Here is a 17817-nt window from a genome sequence, read left to right on the forward strand (position 1 = left end):
GGCACTGTCACTCGCAATAACGGATTCTCATCTGCCCAATTGGGTCGGAATACTTCAGATACACTGTGTTATCACCATTGTCATCACCTTCAGTCAGAAGAATCTTTAATCAGTAAAAGAATCTGGGTAACATCACAACAGAGTGGATGATGTGGTTAAAAACAATTGGTCATATGCATGACAAGTTTGATTCTTAAATTACGTATGTGAATATAATTAAAGAGAATGCTTTTATTGCAGTAGCTGTTTTCACAATAGATATAACCATGATTGCTGTTACTTTATGTTATTCTTCTTGGATTTTTGTAACCTTTATAAGTAATCATTTAAGCAAACCCAAATGTATTAATATGGTCTGATTATATAGGTATGTATTGAATTAATTGTGGGGGGATTTCTATTCCTCTCATAAGAAGTAAAGTTACTAAAGGTTCAAACAGTACTGTTGTTCTACCTCTTAAACCATATTGAATCAAATATTAGTTTTCTAACAAAGATAACTGTGGCATAGGGTACCAATATGCAACCTTTTGTTAGTGATATTGTAAGAGGACTACTGTTATTACATATGATTGTGTGATTTTTCTTATTTATTACAGCTTTGAAAAAGCTACAGGGGTCATAAAACACATGTTGGTTGTTTTAACACGATATACAATCTATATGTGTATATGTGTATTAAACAGGCAGTACTAACAAATTATTGATATTCTGTATGTGCATCAAATATATGTATTTTTGATTTTGCTACTGACAACAAATGATGGTGGGAAGGGTCAATAACAGTAAGAGTAAGAGCAGAAAAATGGTCTGGGACTGGAAATGGTGAGGAAACATTGTCAGACTATGCTGGGGGTAGGTACGGAGGTCACTTTGTGCAGCATCACACTGCTGGGGAAAGCATATTATATCACAAAGATCGGGCCCTTGTCCACTCCAAGAAGACCATATGCTGTTAAAAAGCTCCAAATGATCCTGAAGTTGATTTATGATCTGTTCATATAATGCTACCTTATATATTCCAATCAGCCATTTATCGTAAGTGGGAAGTTGTGGTGACCTCTTGTGTCATAAGATACGGAGGGCCATATTTTGGACCCAGTTTGCATCGCTCTTCCACCACACAAAGTTGTACAAGAGCAACGCAACCTCAAGTATTTTGTTTGAAGCCACTGTATGGCTTTGAATTGCTTCAAAAATATGGAGTAAGGAAACGCAGTGCAAATCGCTGCGTTGTCTTACTCTGCCCAGGGTAAGTGTTTAATTTTCTTTGTGATGGGTGTTCCCATGCAACCTGCATGGATTTTGATGCATTCCCAGGTTTTCAAGGATTGTTAACCTAGGAATACATCAGAATCTTACGGCTACCCAGGAGAGGCGTAACAAGGAGAAATATTTGTATTTCTCTTAATTTTTTACTCTTTGTATTTGTGTTGCATTCTGCAGCACACATGAAAAGAGGAACGTGCCTCTCAGGATTGTTTTTGTACAGAAAGGTGTCCCAGTGTTTCAAATACTGTGAAACAAGGGAAGCCAGGGAGTCCCACGGTGGGGCTCCAAAGGTGCTGTGTAAACAATGTCTCAGTTACATATATCTACACTTTTGAGGATGGTGTAAACGGAACTCTTCCCTAGGTGTATTAATGTTTTTTTTATCTCCAGTTTGCTAGGAGATCATCCAGAGTCACATGCCCTGCAGGCTTTCATTTGACCCAAAGTATGGATGTCCCACCCACCTGAAAGGCTGTGTTGTTCCATATGGGTGCATAGACGTGTAGTCAGGCACATCCTTGCAGAAGCTTATGAGCATGGGTCCAGATTCTAACTGTATTCTGGGGTGGGTGTCGACACTGAAGGCTGTTTGTACTGATAAAGGAGGCCTAGACAAAGGTCGCTGTGAGCGATGTTATGCTCCAGGTGAACCCAAAATGGAAGGTTGGTCACCCTAGGACCATTGTGTGAGGTGCAATGCTGTGTACTAATGTTCAATATAAGACAGCACTAGGCCTCTGTTGCGCCTGGGGGCAATCTATTTGGAGACTTGCAGGCTCAGTCTCATATTGTGCTAAATGAATGATTTATTACTTTTGCCTGTTGATCGAAGATTGGGAGTTTGGACTAGGATGGGTAACATGCATAGTACGTGGTTAAAGCTTGGTGCCAACACTACTTTCACTGCTTGATATCATCCCCACATTGATAGGTAAAGGTCGTTCCAGTTAGCATAGTCTGCATTGTTCTAGGCAATGCTGACAACACTTCAAGCATCAGGTGATTCAGTATAAGATATTTATCTAATAATATTTATGTTTATGTGGGGAATCTATTGATTATGAAAATACATTTCTTGAAATTGAACCGAAAGAAACTGCATTGTATAGTATAACTTTTGGTGCCATTTCATATCTGAAGGTTAATTTTTTACGGCGTAACTTCAGAGTCTAGGTGTAAAGTATTTGTACCAACACACAGAGTAACTCAGTGAAAACACTACAAAATGACGCAACACATGTTTAGAAAAATAGGAAATATTTATCGAAACAAAACACGACCAAAACAACAAAAATCCAACATACACAAGTCAAGTTATTAATTTTAAAAGCGAAAGAGTCTTAAATCCTTGAGCTAATAGGTAAAACACTGTTAGCGTTGAAAAGTACCTGGGTAGCATCAAAATAACACGCACGGGCGAGTGTGCATTGAAAAAGGTAAGCGGTGTGTCGATCTCTCACCTGCAGGCGAGAACGTGCCTTGTTTTTCCTTCTCCAGTCGGGTCGGTGTGTGTTGTTTTTTTCTTTCCCGCAGGGGAGCAATGCATCGATCCAGGTGCATTCGGGTCCGGGCAGGCGTTGTGTCCTTTTTCCGCACCCAGCAAGATTTGCATCGACAATCCTGCTGCACGGTATCAGCAAAACCATGCAATGTCTCCGCAAACCCTCCCGAGTAGGGCATGACTTCTGTGCCTCACAGAATGCTTCCCTGGTGGGCCCCACTTCCTGCTGACACTTTGACAACTCAGGGACCTCACCCAGTTCAGCTACCTGTTCCCCTGTAGGCTCCAGGGCCTCCCCCTCAGGTTCAGCCTCCTCCTGGACCGTGGGAACATCTGGGGCTGGTTTCCTTCCTCCTTCTGGTAGACACCTGGGCCACTCTTTCAGGCTCCAGGGTCTTCTGATCACCCTGACGGGCTGCCATAGACCAGGTGGATACGCATACCCACCCAGACAGACCCAACATCTCCAAGTGTGACCTGTGTTCCGCCTCTTTCCAAGGGGAATCCTCCAGGTCATTGCTAAGCAAACAATCTACAGGCATGGTTGGACTCACAGCTACCTTCAAGGAACATGAGAACCCCCCCCCATTCAAAGGGAACCAGCGCCACTCTACACAGGCTCTCTGAGTTTTCTACCGCAACTACTTGGTGAAGTACCTGGGGATCTATCTGCTCTTCAGACACCAGATGACTACTCATTGTAGTCACACTGGCTCCTGTGTCTCTCACAGCCTCCACCCTCTGTCCATTGATGGTCACCCACTGCCTGTACTTCTTAGTGTTCTCAGGCACTAGGGTTCTCTGGACCAGCACACTGTCCCCTAGTGAGACAGGAGTCATCTCAGCTGGCTCCCACCCACCTGGAACCAACTCGTCCCCAAGCACTACGCTAGCCAAACCCTGGGACTGCACACCAGTGGGTGCCGGTGTACTCTTGGGACATTTGGGGTCCCCCTCACATGACCCGCCTGGTCACATGCATAGCACTTACGTGGGGAACCCCCTGCCACAGGTTTCCCTTTGGAGAACCATGGCTTCTTCTCACTGGGGGGTTGGGAATCCTTACCCTGGGAATCAGATTGGGGCCCTTTAGAGAACTCCCCCTGTTTACTCTTACCCCCCTTTCTTCTGAGAGGGACCCTGCCCACACTTGGCATGGTCTCCCTAATACCTCTTCTGGACCCTGGTGCTCTCCCAGTAGTCCGCTTCCTCCGCAAGCTTCCTGGTGTCAGTCAGCTTGCTGTCAATCAGGTGCTGGTGCAGCTCCAGGAAACATAAACTGTACAAGTGCTCCCGAACAATCAGATTGTAAAGCCCCTCGTACGTTGTCACCTTACTGCCCTTCACCCAACCATCTAGTGACTTGCAGAATGAATCAACACATTCCAACCATGTTTGGGCTTCCTTCTTTCTATAGGACCTAAACGTGTCCATGTACGGATCAGGGGTGAGACCATACCTAGTGATCAGGGCATCCTTCATGATAGGGTAAGTGAGCCCCTGGGGATCCCCTAAGGATGTCAGAGTGTCCCTTCTCTATACCTCAAAGTGCTTTCTCAGACCCACCCCCCACATTGAGCTTTAGGGACCAGATTCATATGAAGAGCAGACTCATACCCCTTAAACCACAGCAGTATGTCGTCCTCCCTTTTGTAATCTTTCACAAGGTCCTTAGGAATGTGCACTGTCCTCTCAGGCTGCACTGTGATGTTGCGGCCACCATCCCTACTAGACTGACTCCTCTGATCAAGCTCCCTCAAATTGAGCTCATGAGCCAACAACACAGGAGAGTGTGTGTCAAAAAAGGAAATCAGTGCATCGATTTCTCACCCGCAAGCCAGACCGCGTGTCGTTTCTCCTTCTCCGGTCAGGTCTGCGTGTGTTGTTTTTCCTCCCCACAGGTGAGCGATGCGTTGATCTGTGCAGCACTCGGGTCTGGGCATGTGTTGTGTCATTTTTCTGCACCCAGCAAGGTTTGCGGCGAAAATCCTGCCGCACGGTATCAGAAAAACCACGCTTTGTGGGTTGCGACATTATCAACCTCCGTCAGTGGGTGTTGCACATCGTTCTTCCAGCTACATGCGTCTATTTTCCAGCTGCGATGCCGGTGGAGCATCGATTTCTGCTGCAAAGCCAGCGGCGCATCATTTTTCAGCTGCGCCTCAGAAGGTGCGTCGATATTTTCCCCCGTACAGTGGTCTGTGCGTGGATTTTCAGTATTAGTCTGCCAGCTTCACCTTCCAGGGCCCCAGGAACTGGATACGGCACCACTTGGCAGGGCAGGAGTCTCAGCAGAGAGTCCAGGTGCTGGCAGGAGAAGTCTTTGATGGCCCTGAGACTTCAACAACAGGAGGCAAGCTCAGGACAAGCCCTTGGAGATTTCTTCACAGGCAGAAATGCACAACAAAGTCCAGTCTTTGTCCCCTTGCACAGGCAGAAGCAGCAACTGCAAGATGGCTCCACAAAGCACAGTCACAAGCAGGGCAGCACTTCTCCTCAGCTATTCAGCTCTTCTCCAGGCAGAGGTTCATCTTGATGTCCAGAAGTGATCTAAAGTCTGTGGTTTTGGGTGCACTTCATATACCCATTTTGGCCTTTGAAGTAGGCTTACTTCAAAGGAAAGTCTCTCTTGTTTGTGAAATCCTGAAATACCTTTCCTTGGTTCTTGCTGTGTTTGGATTCCAGAAAAGTATCAGGTCCGGTGGTGGGCTGGTCTGCCACCCCAGTTACCCTGGACAAACTTCTCCTTTTCTCCTTAACCTCTGTAATCTGTAGTCATTCTATGGAGCTTGGTTCAGTGCGCTCCTGATTCTTTTTCTGTGTAGGGAGTTCCTGGCCAACACACCATCTGTTGAAAATAAAACAACATGTTAGGAAGACCAGAATCCAACTAGCACTTATTGCACAAATATCAGACAGCAACACATAAGATCAAAGGCAATTGTCATTTCAACTGGCCAGAGCTCTTGTTAGGAAAAAGTCAGTTAGAGCTTAGATCTAGAATATATTCAATTTCTCACTACAATCATGTGAAAGCAACTTGTTACTGTCAGCAAAAATGTAGCTGATATGCAGGTGTCAGGATCTTCCCCACAGCGATGCACCAAAGAGCCTTGAAGGGAAGATATAATTCCTGTGTACAATACTGGCCCAAGTATTCTCACAAAATGTCACTCCCTTTACCAGGTTTGTAGATGAGGTCACACTTTTGGAAAATGTGCAGCGTACAACACTGAGCACTATCGCTTCTAGACCTACTAAGTTTGTAAAAATCTTGTGAACAATTCAATGACACAGGAAGCTTCAATCAAATAGAAGGGATCATCCATATTTGATCCATATTTGACCAGCTACCACATTTATAACTACATATTTATACCTGACACTTTATATAAATATTTGAACATAATACAAACAAATTCTTAATATTTTTTCACACCTACCCTTTAGGACCAAATACAAAGGGGGTACACTTTTCTGTTTATTTTGTGCCACCAGTCTAGTGAAAAGCAGTAGTGGGTGGACTGCTTAATTGGCCTTATGATATAGTCTCTCTGGTTGGAATGGGGATAATTCTTGCATTGCCGTGTTTCTACCCATCTTCCACTCTGCAGCTGTCAAATAGGTGGATGCAGAATGCCTGTTACAGACCATTTGGGTGTCATCTTTTCTATTGCCTGTGAGATTGGTGCCTACAGTCTAGGATGGGCGTCTGGGTGAACAACAGAATTTTGGCTGCCTTTTTTCTGGTCTTGGCAGACCTTATTTTAGTTGCTTCTTTGTTGGCAACATTTTTAGGTTATTTGCCTCTGCCAGTTTTTCCAGTTTGAGCTGGTTTGTTGGTTCAGTTTGCCTGTTCTCCTACACAGTCTGGTGGTCTTGGTAGTAGAAATGGAATTACCCAAGACTCCCTCTTTCTCTCTTCTTAAGAAGCAGTATTCTAGGTGTGAAGGCATGGCACAAGTATGTAGGTTTGTCATTACCAGCAAGTATTCTCAAAAGGTGAGACATCCTATTACTTTATCAAGGGAATTGTCTGGCTTTGATCCTGACCACACTTTACTTCATTTTCCCAAAAGTGTGGGTGGTGATAATGCTGAGGCTGCTGTATTGGCAGAAGATCTTCATCATTCTGAGCTCAATGCTCCCCTGAAGAGAAGGATCTGGAAGACAGAGGGAATAAAAAAGTCTTCTCTGTTCACATTGCTCTTCTCCGGTCAACACCCGCTTTCTCCTCAGTTTGAAAAATTGGTTTCCATAGCATTCAAGGATCTCAAGCATGGTTGTGTTAGTGATCAAACTAAAACTGCTGCAGGTTTATATGATCCTTTCATCATTCTAAAAGGGCTTCCCTCGCTCCTCCAACAAGGATCATTACTGAGTCAAACATTTATCACTATGCTAGGAATCTGATAGCCACTTCTCTTAAAGATAATAGGCCCTCACTTCATAAAATTTTGCTTCATTCTGTCTCATTGAGTACTGAACACTGTCAGTAACACAAGTTTGAATTTTCAACACCTTTCCTAAAAATGTCTTTGAGACTCTCTTCTGCAGGTTGCCATGTGGTTGCAGGTGTAGTATCTTCTACCTTTGAAGCCTGTTGTTCCTGTTTGGATGAGCAATGGAGTAAAGGTGTTTTATTTTTATGTTCTTGTTCAAACAAATAGGGGAATTTTGTCTCACCATAGGTGTGAAGCCTATTGTCACTTCATTTGCACAGTTCTTTTCAAGATGGAAACTTTTCATATGGTCCTTCCAATGGTGTCATCCGTGTATTTTATGTTCTTCCTGGGCCTTCAAGATGTGTATCTTAACATACTGGTATACCCAGTCCGCCAGAGATTCCTTCAGTTTGTGATCCAATAATTTCAATATCATGTTTCGGTCCTTCTGTTTGGCCTCAAGTCATTCCCAAATATGTTTATGAAACTTTTGGCTCCTCTGGTGGTGATCCTGCAAATTAGTGCAGATGGTCCATCCATAACTAGACAACTGACAGGTACATGCACCTATTAAGAAAATGATGGACAAAACATGCCTGTAGTCTTGTTGCTGGGGGATATCTCATACTGATCCAGGACTTGTTGTACATTGGGGCCTGGTTCAAAACTGACTTGGGTTGGGTCTTATTTCTTCTGTATTGGTTTCAGAGGCTTAGAGTTTACCTAAGGTGGATCACCAACCAGTCGAAGGTGACGGTTCCGTGGTTGGTTTGGTTTCTTGTAATTGACTATTCTTATGCTGGTCTTATGGGAGTGCCTGCATCTGAGAATTCTGTTTTTTCATAGCTGAATGTTTTGGTCTCCAGTGCATAGCAGTGTGAGAGCCACCTTTCTGGTCCATCCTGTGAATAACTGAATAGGTGGAGGAGCCCTATGTGTTTAGTAGAGGGTGTCATGCCCACTCCTTTTTATCAGATGGATGTGAGCAACTGTGGCTAGGGAGCCACATGTAGGTTTGTGTACCCAGGATCTGTGGCCTCATTGGAAGACTTATCCTTCCTGCAATTGAAGGGAACTGCTAGCAGTGTTTTAGGCAGTGCTGGTGTTTCAGCCCCTTCTCCTCAATTCTTCTGTTCTTACTCACACAGGGTACATGATCACCAAATCACACCTCTAACATCTGAGCTCTACTAGTTCCAGGGGTCGTATGAGTCCTATCATCAAGATTGGATGTTGGGCAGTGATTGCATATCTGTTTTGGCAGTTCATAGCAGAGGTCCTAGCTGCTGGTAAGCAGATGCCATCAGCAGAGATGTTCCTTCCTCTCTGGGTTTCTATTTGTCTCCCCAGATCTTCTCCAGGTTATGCACAATGTTGAAAATAATGCTTTATAGAGGCCTGTCATGAGGCCTGGAGGTACATTACCTCACCATGTGAGGCATGGGATAAGGGTACTAGCACAGTAGTCTGTTATTGCTACGTAATTGTGCCATTTTATACATGTCCAACTTTTATTTTGTATTTGTTTTGAGCTAAACCTACTCTCCTCCCCCTTTAAATTTAGAACTTTTCTAGATGTATAATAATAATATAATCTAAGACTTGTGCTTGCTACCGGAGACCCAACACTTTTAAATGGTTAAAAATGACCCTCACCATTGTTTTGGTTGAAGTAGTGGCTCTCATTAGGTGATGCATGTGGACAACACAAGTAGAACCTTCACCAAACTTACATGAGAATTTGTGGTATTAGACCAAGGCTTCTGGTGGAAGGGTTTGTTTAGGTTCTGGTGAGAGCCTGTGCCCATCACTGTCGGTAAAAACGTAAAGGGGCATGTCATTGTGGTCTTGGGAGATGTTTCCCATGTGAGCAAGAGTTCACCCATCTTACATTGCCAACTTATAATGCGAAATGGTGCAATAGGACAAGCATGACATCACTAGGTTTGCAGGGAACAGTGCTAGCTTGGATGACCTTGTTTCCTGACAACCACTCATTTCAGGTCTTCTCAGGCAGTGGTAGATCAGAATCCCATGCCTTCACCAACGGTGTTCCTCAACAGTCAGTGTTACGTCTAGCGCTTTTTAGTATAGCGGAGGTGGTGGAAAGCTGTGGGCTTACCTTGTTCTAGTATAGAGATGACACACAGATTATCTGCACATGGAAACTGTACTAGATCCGTGGATTTATGCTTTTGACTGGATGCAAGACTAAACAAGAAGCCACAGGTTGCCAAAGTGGAGGCCAGCTGCTTCACTGTACTGAGATGGGTTACAGAGATAATTGATATAATACCTCCTGCAGCCCCCTAAACAGTAATTTGCTGATCTTGTCGAGAATAGACTACAGGAACATCCTATACTTGGGGGCTGAGACGGCAGTCATTTGGCGATTTCAAGTAGTCCAAAATGATGTGGCATGACTACTTTTCTGCCTCTTCAAGTATGCATCTGCATCAATTCTACTCTGTGAGATACACTGGATGTCCATGTAGAAACAAATAGAATTCAAAGCCTTGTGCTATATGCACAAGGCTAGATTTGGTACAGCCATTAGATACATTCAAGAGCTGGTGGCACCCTACCAGGCTGCACAGCTGCTCCAGTCATCCAGCCAGTCTCCCTGTAGAGTGCCCAAAATCTGCCTATAATTCATGGTTGGGTCATTCATTTTCATATTTTGGTCCAAAGTTATGGAACAACCTTCCAGAAACACTGCAAAACTGCTCTTCCCTTACTGAGTTTTGCAAGGGATTGAAGATCTGGCTGTTTTAGCACAGGGCCACTTTCTTTTCACCTTAACTGGATCTAGCACCAGGAAAATCCTTTACATAATAATAATAATAATAATAATAATAATAATAATGTATGTCTTTCATAATCAGATCATCATTTTGATAGGTGCTAACAAGCATATGTGGGGGACATTGGCGTGTCACTAGAGCATCTGCTGGTCACAGAGTCCATCTCTCATGTAGGACACCAGACAGCTTGTCCCTGTTAAGTAGAGACATTTCCATACAGGTGTCCACTGGATAACTGAGGGGACATGCTGTAGCTGGGAGGAGGATACAATCTGCGTTTGTGCCTTTTTGCATTTGAATGGAGATCCATTAATTAATTACTAAATTTACTGCACTGCTGTCTGTTGGAAATGACTAACTTTGACCATGACTGTTTTTGCTGGCTGTAGACCTCTGCGTACATTTCCACTGCTAACCAGAGGTAAAGTGCCTAAGCTTCTACTTTCATCAGGGTGGTGTTAGTATACCCCTAATTGCTATATTTATAAGTATCTACTATATGTTACAATATAAACCCAGGGCCAGTAATTTCAACGCCACTAGTAGACTACAGCACCCTTTCTGCCACCCACTGAAGTGACAGTGCAAACATAACTCCAGGTCTACCATTTGTAGCCTGGCTTTTGAGTTTTACATTTCTAATTTGAACTGTTAAAATAACTCATTAACAGGTCAAAATCTTTGTTCGAAATATTAATATGTCACCACCAAGTAGATCTTGCTGCCTTTGTGGTGATTAATAATAGTATATGTAAATGTTTAATGTTACAAATGTCCGTACAGTGAAAAAACTCAAAAGCTATTCTCACTATAGCAAGGCTGGCTTCCATAGGAAAGCATTGGGATGCAGTATTAAATTTAATAATATTATCGCAGGTTAGGAAACAACTACGAATTTCATTTTGGGACTTTTTGAAATATTTATTTAAAACCCAATCTACTGGTGGAGTTGGATTTGTGAAGAAATATTTTGTAAAAAGAAACAATTAAGTAGTTACCTTTTCCGTGCCTAAAACCTCTGGAGACCCCTGTGCATGAGCTCCAAAAGTCACCTGGGAGCTGAATAGCCCCTTGATGAAATGTGAAAACTGCCCTTAGAGTAGGACAAGGACCTTGGGTGTGGGAGGTGTGTCTGCTCCTCTGGTAGAATATTCATCTGGCCTGTGCTCAGAACTTGATTAACTTCAAAGACAACCAGTCACATGCAAATGTTAGCTAATGGCTGAGTAGGGCCCTCCTTTTCCCAGCACCAATCCAATTGGGAGAGGAACAGCCCCCAGAACTGGTTTAGAGTGACCACAGAAGAGGGGCTGCTCATTTCCCTGGACACACCTCTAGGGTGGGCACACAACCTCAGCACAGTGTAAGAAGGGTTCTGCCATTTTGACTTTTGGTAGAGATTGGCACTGTGGGATTGTTTGCAGAAATGCACACAGGAATGTCTGCAAAAGTGGGTAGGATTACTACTGGGAACTTCCACCCCATTAGTTAGGGAGGAGCCAGGAGTCACCCCCAACCACAAGCTGGCCAGGCTTACACGTGGCACCCACTGTGCCCTCCTCTGAACACTTTCTGGATCTGTGAAACAACAAAAGAGGCCCAGACCTGCTGTCTGTAACCTGGGAAGAGCCTAAAAGTTTGAATCCGCTCTCCCCTTTATATTCAAAACAAGGAAGCGGACTCTAAGTGGAATACAACGGACCTCTTATTTAAGCCACAGGGACACATGAAGCTACAAGAGGCCTTTTTCTGTACCTGCCCAGTTGACCAGTTCTTAGTAGGCCGTCCCTGGACCTTGCTGCTGGCGTCTGCTGGAGTGAGTATTGACCCCCAAGTGTTGTCCCCAAGGTCCTGAACCCTTGGATGGTGCTAAAGTGTACTCTTCCTATTATCTCCTGAAACCAGGGAATTATAAACTATTTGGCTTCACGAGCCCCCAAAGGAGCAGGATAAACCTCCAAAGCTGATGTGAAGAAGGTGTGTTGCTGCTGGGCCAAAGATTCAGGTTTTTGTTGCTCTGAATTTTTCTACTGCAGCAAACCGATTCAGCGGGATCTCGCGGAGAGAGTATCTGGACTCGTGGAGCCCTCTTTGGCTACCTCCTTTAGGCTTGTCCCTGGAAGAATACAAGTTCCAAAAAAGTGACTATGTCCAAAAGATAGAAATCTTCACTGAGAGAAGGTGTCAAAAGTATTAGGCCAGTGCGGGACCTTCTTTGGGTGCTAAATCCAAATTTCTCCCACTCATAGCTTTCCGGCCAAAGTCAGTAGCTTCACCGGTACATCATCAATCGGCTATCTAACATCAAGGAGGCCTCTTCAGATGCTGTCCTGTGCCTTGATGGCTGCCTACATCGAAGGTGAAACTTCTGACCTTGTTGAGCCTTGTTTCTGTATCCGACCCATACTAATTTGCTGTCGGCCTTGACTTGCGACTAAGTACCAGTGAAGCCTAACCAGATTACCATGGTTGGTGCTTAACACTGTTTGGCACTATTTTTGTATTTAAACTTTGGTTTGTGATTTTTATTGTGTTGTGTTGTGACTTTATTACTGTTTTGGTACTTCATAAATACTTTACACAGAGCCTGTTTGCTCTTTGCAATAGCTGCCAGGGTGTCACTTCAGTGGTTCACCCTGAAATGGGTTGTTGTTATTATGTGAGGTAGGTACTTACCCTCCTAAAACAATACACCAATTTCTTACAATATCCTACAACATCTATGAGCAAAAGCATTTGTGTGCTCTGTAGTTTTATCAATAACACTGGATGTCAATGCAAGTTTAGGAGCCATCTCAATGGGAAATGTGCTGTCTGTAAATCACGATGTGCTACCACATGATACTTTAGCTACAATCAAAAATCGCCTCGTGTTCATTAAAATTACGTGAGTTGTGAAAGTTTGAGGTTCTAAAAATTGGGTCATGATTCTGAAATGTTTGAAAAATACTGCCCTATTTCATTGCTCCTTCTCCTCCATTTCCAGGTCAGAGCTCACTAAAAGGAGGTAGATCTTTGTCTGCTGCTAGTCTGTATGACGGATGCACGTAGGACTGGGTTTACCACATCCTTAGTCCGATATTCATAAACATTTGTGCAGGTAGAAGATGCATGTCGATTGCTGTGTAAGCATCCTATATGTGACTGACTGGTCTCATTTTTGGAGGGCTTTTGCTGCAATATATATTTTTATTTACTGTTTTCTCTTCACTGAAAACAACCATATAAACATTATTTACTGTAGTAATACAAAATTGGTTACGGCAACGTATGCATAACTCAGCATTAATATAATCAAAATAATATTTTAAATATTCACATGCTGTAATTAATAAATGTACAATCTGGACGTGTGAATGTTTCTGCTTTTTACAGCCTGAACTGAAATGTAAAAAGTTTGCTACAATCAGTAAAAATTTACCCTAGAGTAAATAGAACTCAAATCGTATCAAAAGCCATAATGATCCTCAGCCTACCCAATGTACTGACAATATTTTATACCTAACATATTTTCAGGGAAACGAATAATTATGTCTTGCTTAACTTTGCAGCTGTCTCTTAACCTTATATAAACAACAGAAAAAGAGCTTTCAGAAGTACTACTAAGAAAGGGACTTTGGCTCACCCACATGTGGATATGCTTGATTGGGTAGATGTGTGAATCCACTGTAAAAAGTGCTTATAATGTATTTGTGCGTTCTGAAAAAGTTTATGTTCAGTACATCACAACTGTACTGGTTAGGTGACATGCCAATGAACAAGGCTATAAAACTGATCTGTTTGATACGAACAGTCACAATAAAGGGAGTAGGGCTGATTTATTCGTTGCAAAAAGTATGCTAGAGTTCAATATACATTTAAGGGCAAGGGTTTTGGTGTGACAAATCATGGAAATAGAAGATGTTCACTTCCATAATCCTTGTAACCCTATTAGGAGAGATAGTACTTTGGTTTTGCCAACCGTACTTTTTAATATATTTTTATTTTTATCATAGTGAGCCTGATGGATGCCTAGTGAGAGTGGGCATGCTTAATAGAGCAGGCCTGAGTTGGTATTGAAGTGAAGCCAATGATAAAGACTACAGGCATGATTGGTTCACTAGGTCTCATCTGTTCATTATGAAATGTTATGACAGAGACAGTAGGCCTGATTTATTTATTGTGGAGAGAAATTGTTAAAACCATTAGACATGTAATGGTGGATTGCTATTCCAATATGTTAAAGACTGTAGACAGATATTTTGTTACAAGAAATCTCACAGATTACTGTTGAAAGCAAGGGTTTTGGTGTTGAAATTCACTAAAACCTTCATGTTAAAAATTGAGTTATGGTTCTGGCCTAAACACATAAAACCGTTGAAAAACACCAGATATGGTTTGTGAAGACAACCACAATTTGCATCTCTATCTTATGTTGCATTTGACGGCACACATGACATAGTTGATGCCATCATAAGTGCCTACATTGGTTACAGTATTTATGCCTTCACCACTGACATCACTGCTTCAACCATAACTTGCACCATCCTCTTTGACTAGCATATAGCATCACACATGAAATCATTGATATCATCATAAGCCCTCCAGGTTTAGGTGGTAGCACATTTTCCTTTTTCTATTTTTAACTCCTCTGGTATATGTTTGTTGAGGTGGTGTCTGTTTTATGTGGCAGTGTAAGTGGGTGTGTGATGCGTCACTGATGGATGAATGGATGTGTGAGTGCAAGGATGGCTGACAGAGTGTAGCAATGATGACCTTTTAGTGCTTAAACCTACCAGTAACTGACAAAACACTTTCATTTGTAAGACAGATCTTATGATCAGTGCTTGTTTCTATATTTCAATGTAGATAATGCACCTCAGAAATACAGTTGTATATGCTTTCTTCCAATTTCTGCCTCCTTCCCGTCTCTTTCAGTGTATGTCTTTAGGAGAACATTCTGGAGGATGTAATTTTAGGCTAATCACTGCCACCCTTCAGACTGTTCTGTTCTCTGTTTCCTTAGGTACATCTTCCTGTTGCTGATCCTCTTCCTAGTGCCTGGGATTGTAATGATGGTGGCCTATGGCTTAATTTCCTTGGAGCTGTACAGAGGAATACAGTTTGAAGTGAGACAGCAGCAACCCTCCCAAAGTAAGTTTCTTGTGCAGTTGATTTTGATCTGTGACAAAGTCTTAATTTTGAAACCTAGGGGCATATTTGTAAGTGGAGTTGCATCACTCTTGCACCACACAAAATGGTACATGCATGACGCAAGCCCAAAATGCGATATATGAAGCCACACAAGGCCACCTTGTGTGGCCCTCAGTGGCTTCACAAATCTGGAGTAAAGCAATGCAGCGTAAATCTCTGCACTGTGTTACTGTGTCCTAAGGAGGTATTCTATGGATGTTGGTGGGTCTGCCCTAAAAACATCCATGGATTTTGATGCATTCCCATATGTACTGGAAGTAGTACACCTGGGAATGCGCCAAAATGCTACACCTTCCCAGATGTGATGTAACGAGGAGAAACATCTTCATTTCTCCTCTTTTTGTTCCTATTTCTATGTGTGCTGCATTGTGCAGCACAAATAGAAAGAGGAAAATGCCTCAAGGAAGTGTTTTTGTGCAGGAAGGTGCCACTTCCTGCACAAAAACAATCGTCCTTACAACGCAAGCATCCTTCCACCATGGTGCAATGGTGTCTGCGTTGGCACTAGGCACCCAAAATGTCACCTGTGCAGGGACAAAGGCAAAAATGAGTGTATTCTCATACAGTTCATTCCTGCCCTTTCCCTGTCATGCAGTTCAGTGCTACGGTGCGTGACTTGGCCACAAATATGGCTGTGCAAGTGTATATGAATCCCAGCCCTTCATTAAAGCAATTCTCTTGATCGTAGGTACAGACAGGAAAAACAGCTTCAGTGGGAGCAAGTATGAGGATGGCGATGGTTGTTACCTTCAGAAATCTAAGAGGAGGAAGAGGATGGAAATGCAGCAGATATCCACCAACTGCAGTGTCAAAATCGACAGGGTCAGAAGCAGCACATCTGCAGCCATATTGATGGCCAAAAAGAGAGTCATCCGCATGCTAATTGTGATAGTCATCCTGTTCTTCATCTGCTGGACCCCCATATTTAGTGTCAATGCCTGGAGAGCATTCAACACTATGTCGGCCGATGTGCACCTCTCTGGGGCACCAATTTCCTTCATCCATTTGCTGTCCTACACCTCTGCCTGTGTGAATCCCATTATTTACTGCTTCATGAACAAGCGTTTTCGTCTAGGCTTCCTAGCCACGTTCACCTGTTGCCCCAGGTGGAGCGCAAGGGCCTTGGGGAGGGGTGCCGGAATCCCTGAGGAGGAGAGCAGGACTACAAGGGCCTCAATTTCCAGATATACTTACAGCAACGTCAGCTTGTCTGCTGCTCTGTCGGCTCCTACATGAGAAGCAGGCTAAGCATATGTGTGAGAAACTGACATTCAGTGGTTCCGTGTGGCTTTTGACATTTGGAAAGGGAACCCTGCACTTGTCTGTATGGTGGGTATTCATCTAAGGTGGTCATTGGTCATCCATGTCCTTGTTCCCACCCAAGAGCCATGATACTATTGTGTGCTTTTTCAGCAGGGTACTATATTTGTTTCCCGTTTTTGTGTGGTTGTGGAAAGGAGCACTTTACTCACAAACTAAATGGCAGCTTAGTATTGCTGGAGCTCAGAAAACCAAGGAGGAGGTATCAAATCCTTCGAAAGAAGTGTGTGAAAAGAATCTTATTTTGAAATGACTTACGTGAGCAGATATACTTTACATAGGTTATTCGTCCTCTGCTCTGCACCAACGGGACCAACGCTCATTAAACTATGAAAATGGTACAATTTTATGATCCATTGATGGGCATGACTAGATGTGTGAAAAACATAATGACGTTTTTGGAACCACTGTACACAGGCTGGAGGCGTTAACAAGAAGTCTTAATGTTCTTGCATGAAATGCGTATCTTATTGTACTTGCTGTCCAGTTGCGTGATGTGAAGATATGCCCAACAAACTGATATGATATTTGGACTGTTTCTCCTCCATCTGCTTCCTGTTTTGCAGCTTATTAAAATATAATTCACAGCTCCAGCGAAAGGGTCAGGCATACAATTTATTCTGAAGTTGTGATATGAGGACAATTTAATGTAAGATACGCTGTGTTGAATTTCATGACAATGGATCATGGAAATATTATCTCACACTCTTTGTTCAGACACCAGAAAACCAGCTTTCGAACATTTTGTAAAAATGTACCCAAGTTAGAAAGAGAAGTAAGCCCCCCAAAATCACTGGTAGCATAATTTATTTCATAAATGTAATTCCCATGTAAGGATTCTCTACCTGGACCACCTACCACTGCCATTCTGTAGCATGCTGAGGGCGTGATTACAACTTTGGAGGAGGTGTTAATCCGTCCCAAAAGTGACGGTAAAGTGACAGATATACCACCAGCCGTATTACGAGTCCATTATATCCTATGGAACTCGTAATATGCCTGGTGGTATATCCGTCACATTTTGGACGGATTAACACCTCCTCCAAAGTAGTAATCAGGCCCTTAGTGTTATTCCTTCAGATTGTAACCTTCCAGTGCATACTACATACAGCACCCCCTGAGCTAACTTAGAATTTTGAAAACATGTATGAAATAGAGTTATGCCATACGTAGGCATAGAAAATTCAAAGATCATACTTAAAACACAGAAAATAGGCAATAAGTAGATAACTATCAGTATGGTTTGCAAATGTTTAGTCTTTTCTCCCATGTTGCTAAATTA

The 17817-nt window shown here is 42.9% G+C and overlaps 1 protein-coding gene across 1 annotated transcript in view; it reads left to right on the forward strand.

Annotated features, from left to right (window-relative positions):
* Positions 1–17127, forward strand: part of CCKAR (cholecystokinin A receptor) — a 228162-nt gene extending 211035 nt beyond the window's left edge. Inside the window, exons 4-5 of the mRNA XM_069202140.1 lie at positions 15028–15155; positions 15904–17127. Of these exons, the coding sequence (XP_069058241.1) occupies positions 15028–15155; positions 15904–16451 (676 nt within the window). The 3' untranslated portion in view covers positions 16452–17127. The remainder of the gene's footprint in view (positions 1–15027; positions 15156–15903) is intronic.
* The last annotated feature ends 690 nt before the right edge of the window (positions 17128–17817 follow it).

Source organism: Pleurodeles waltl, chromosome 1_2 (genome assembly GCF_031143425.1).
Source record: "Pleurodeles waltl isolate 20211129_DDA chromosome 1_2, aPleWal1.hap1.20221129, whole genome shotgun sequence".
Lineage (NCBI taxonomy): Eukaryota > Metazoa > Chordata > Amphibia > Caudata > Salamandridae > Pleurodeles > Pleurodeles waltl.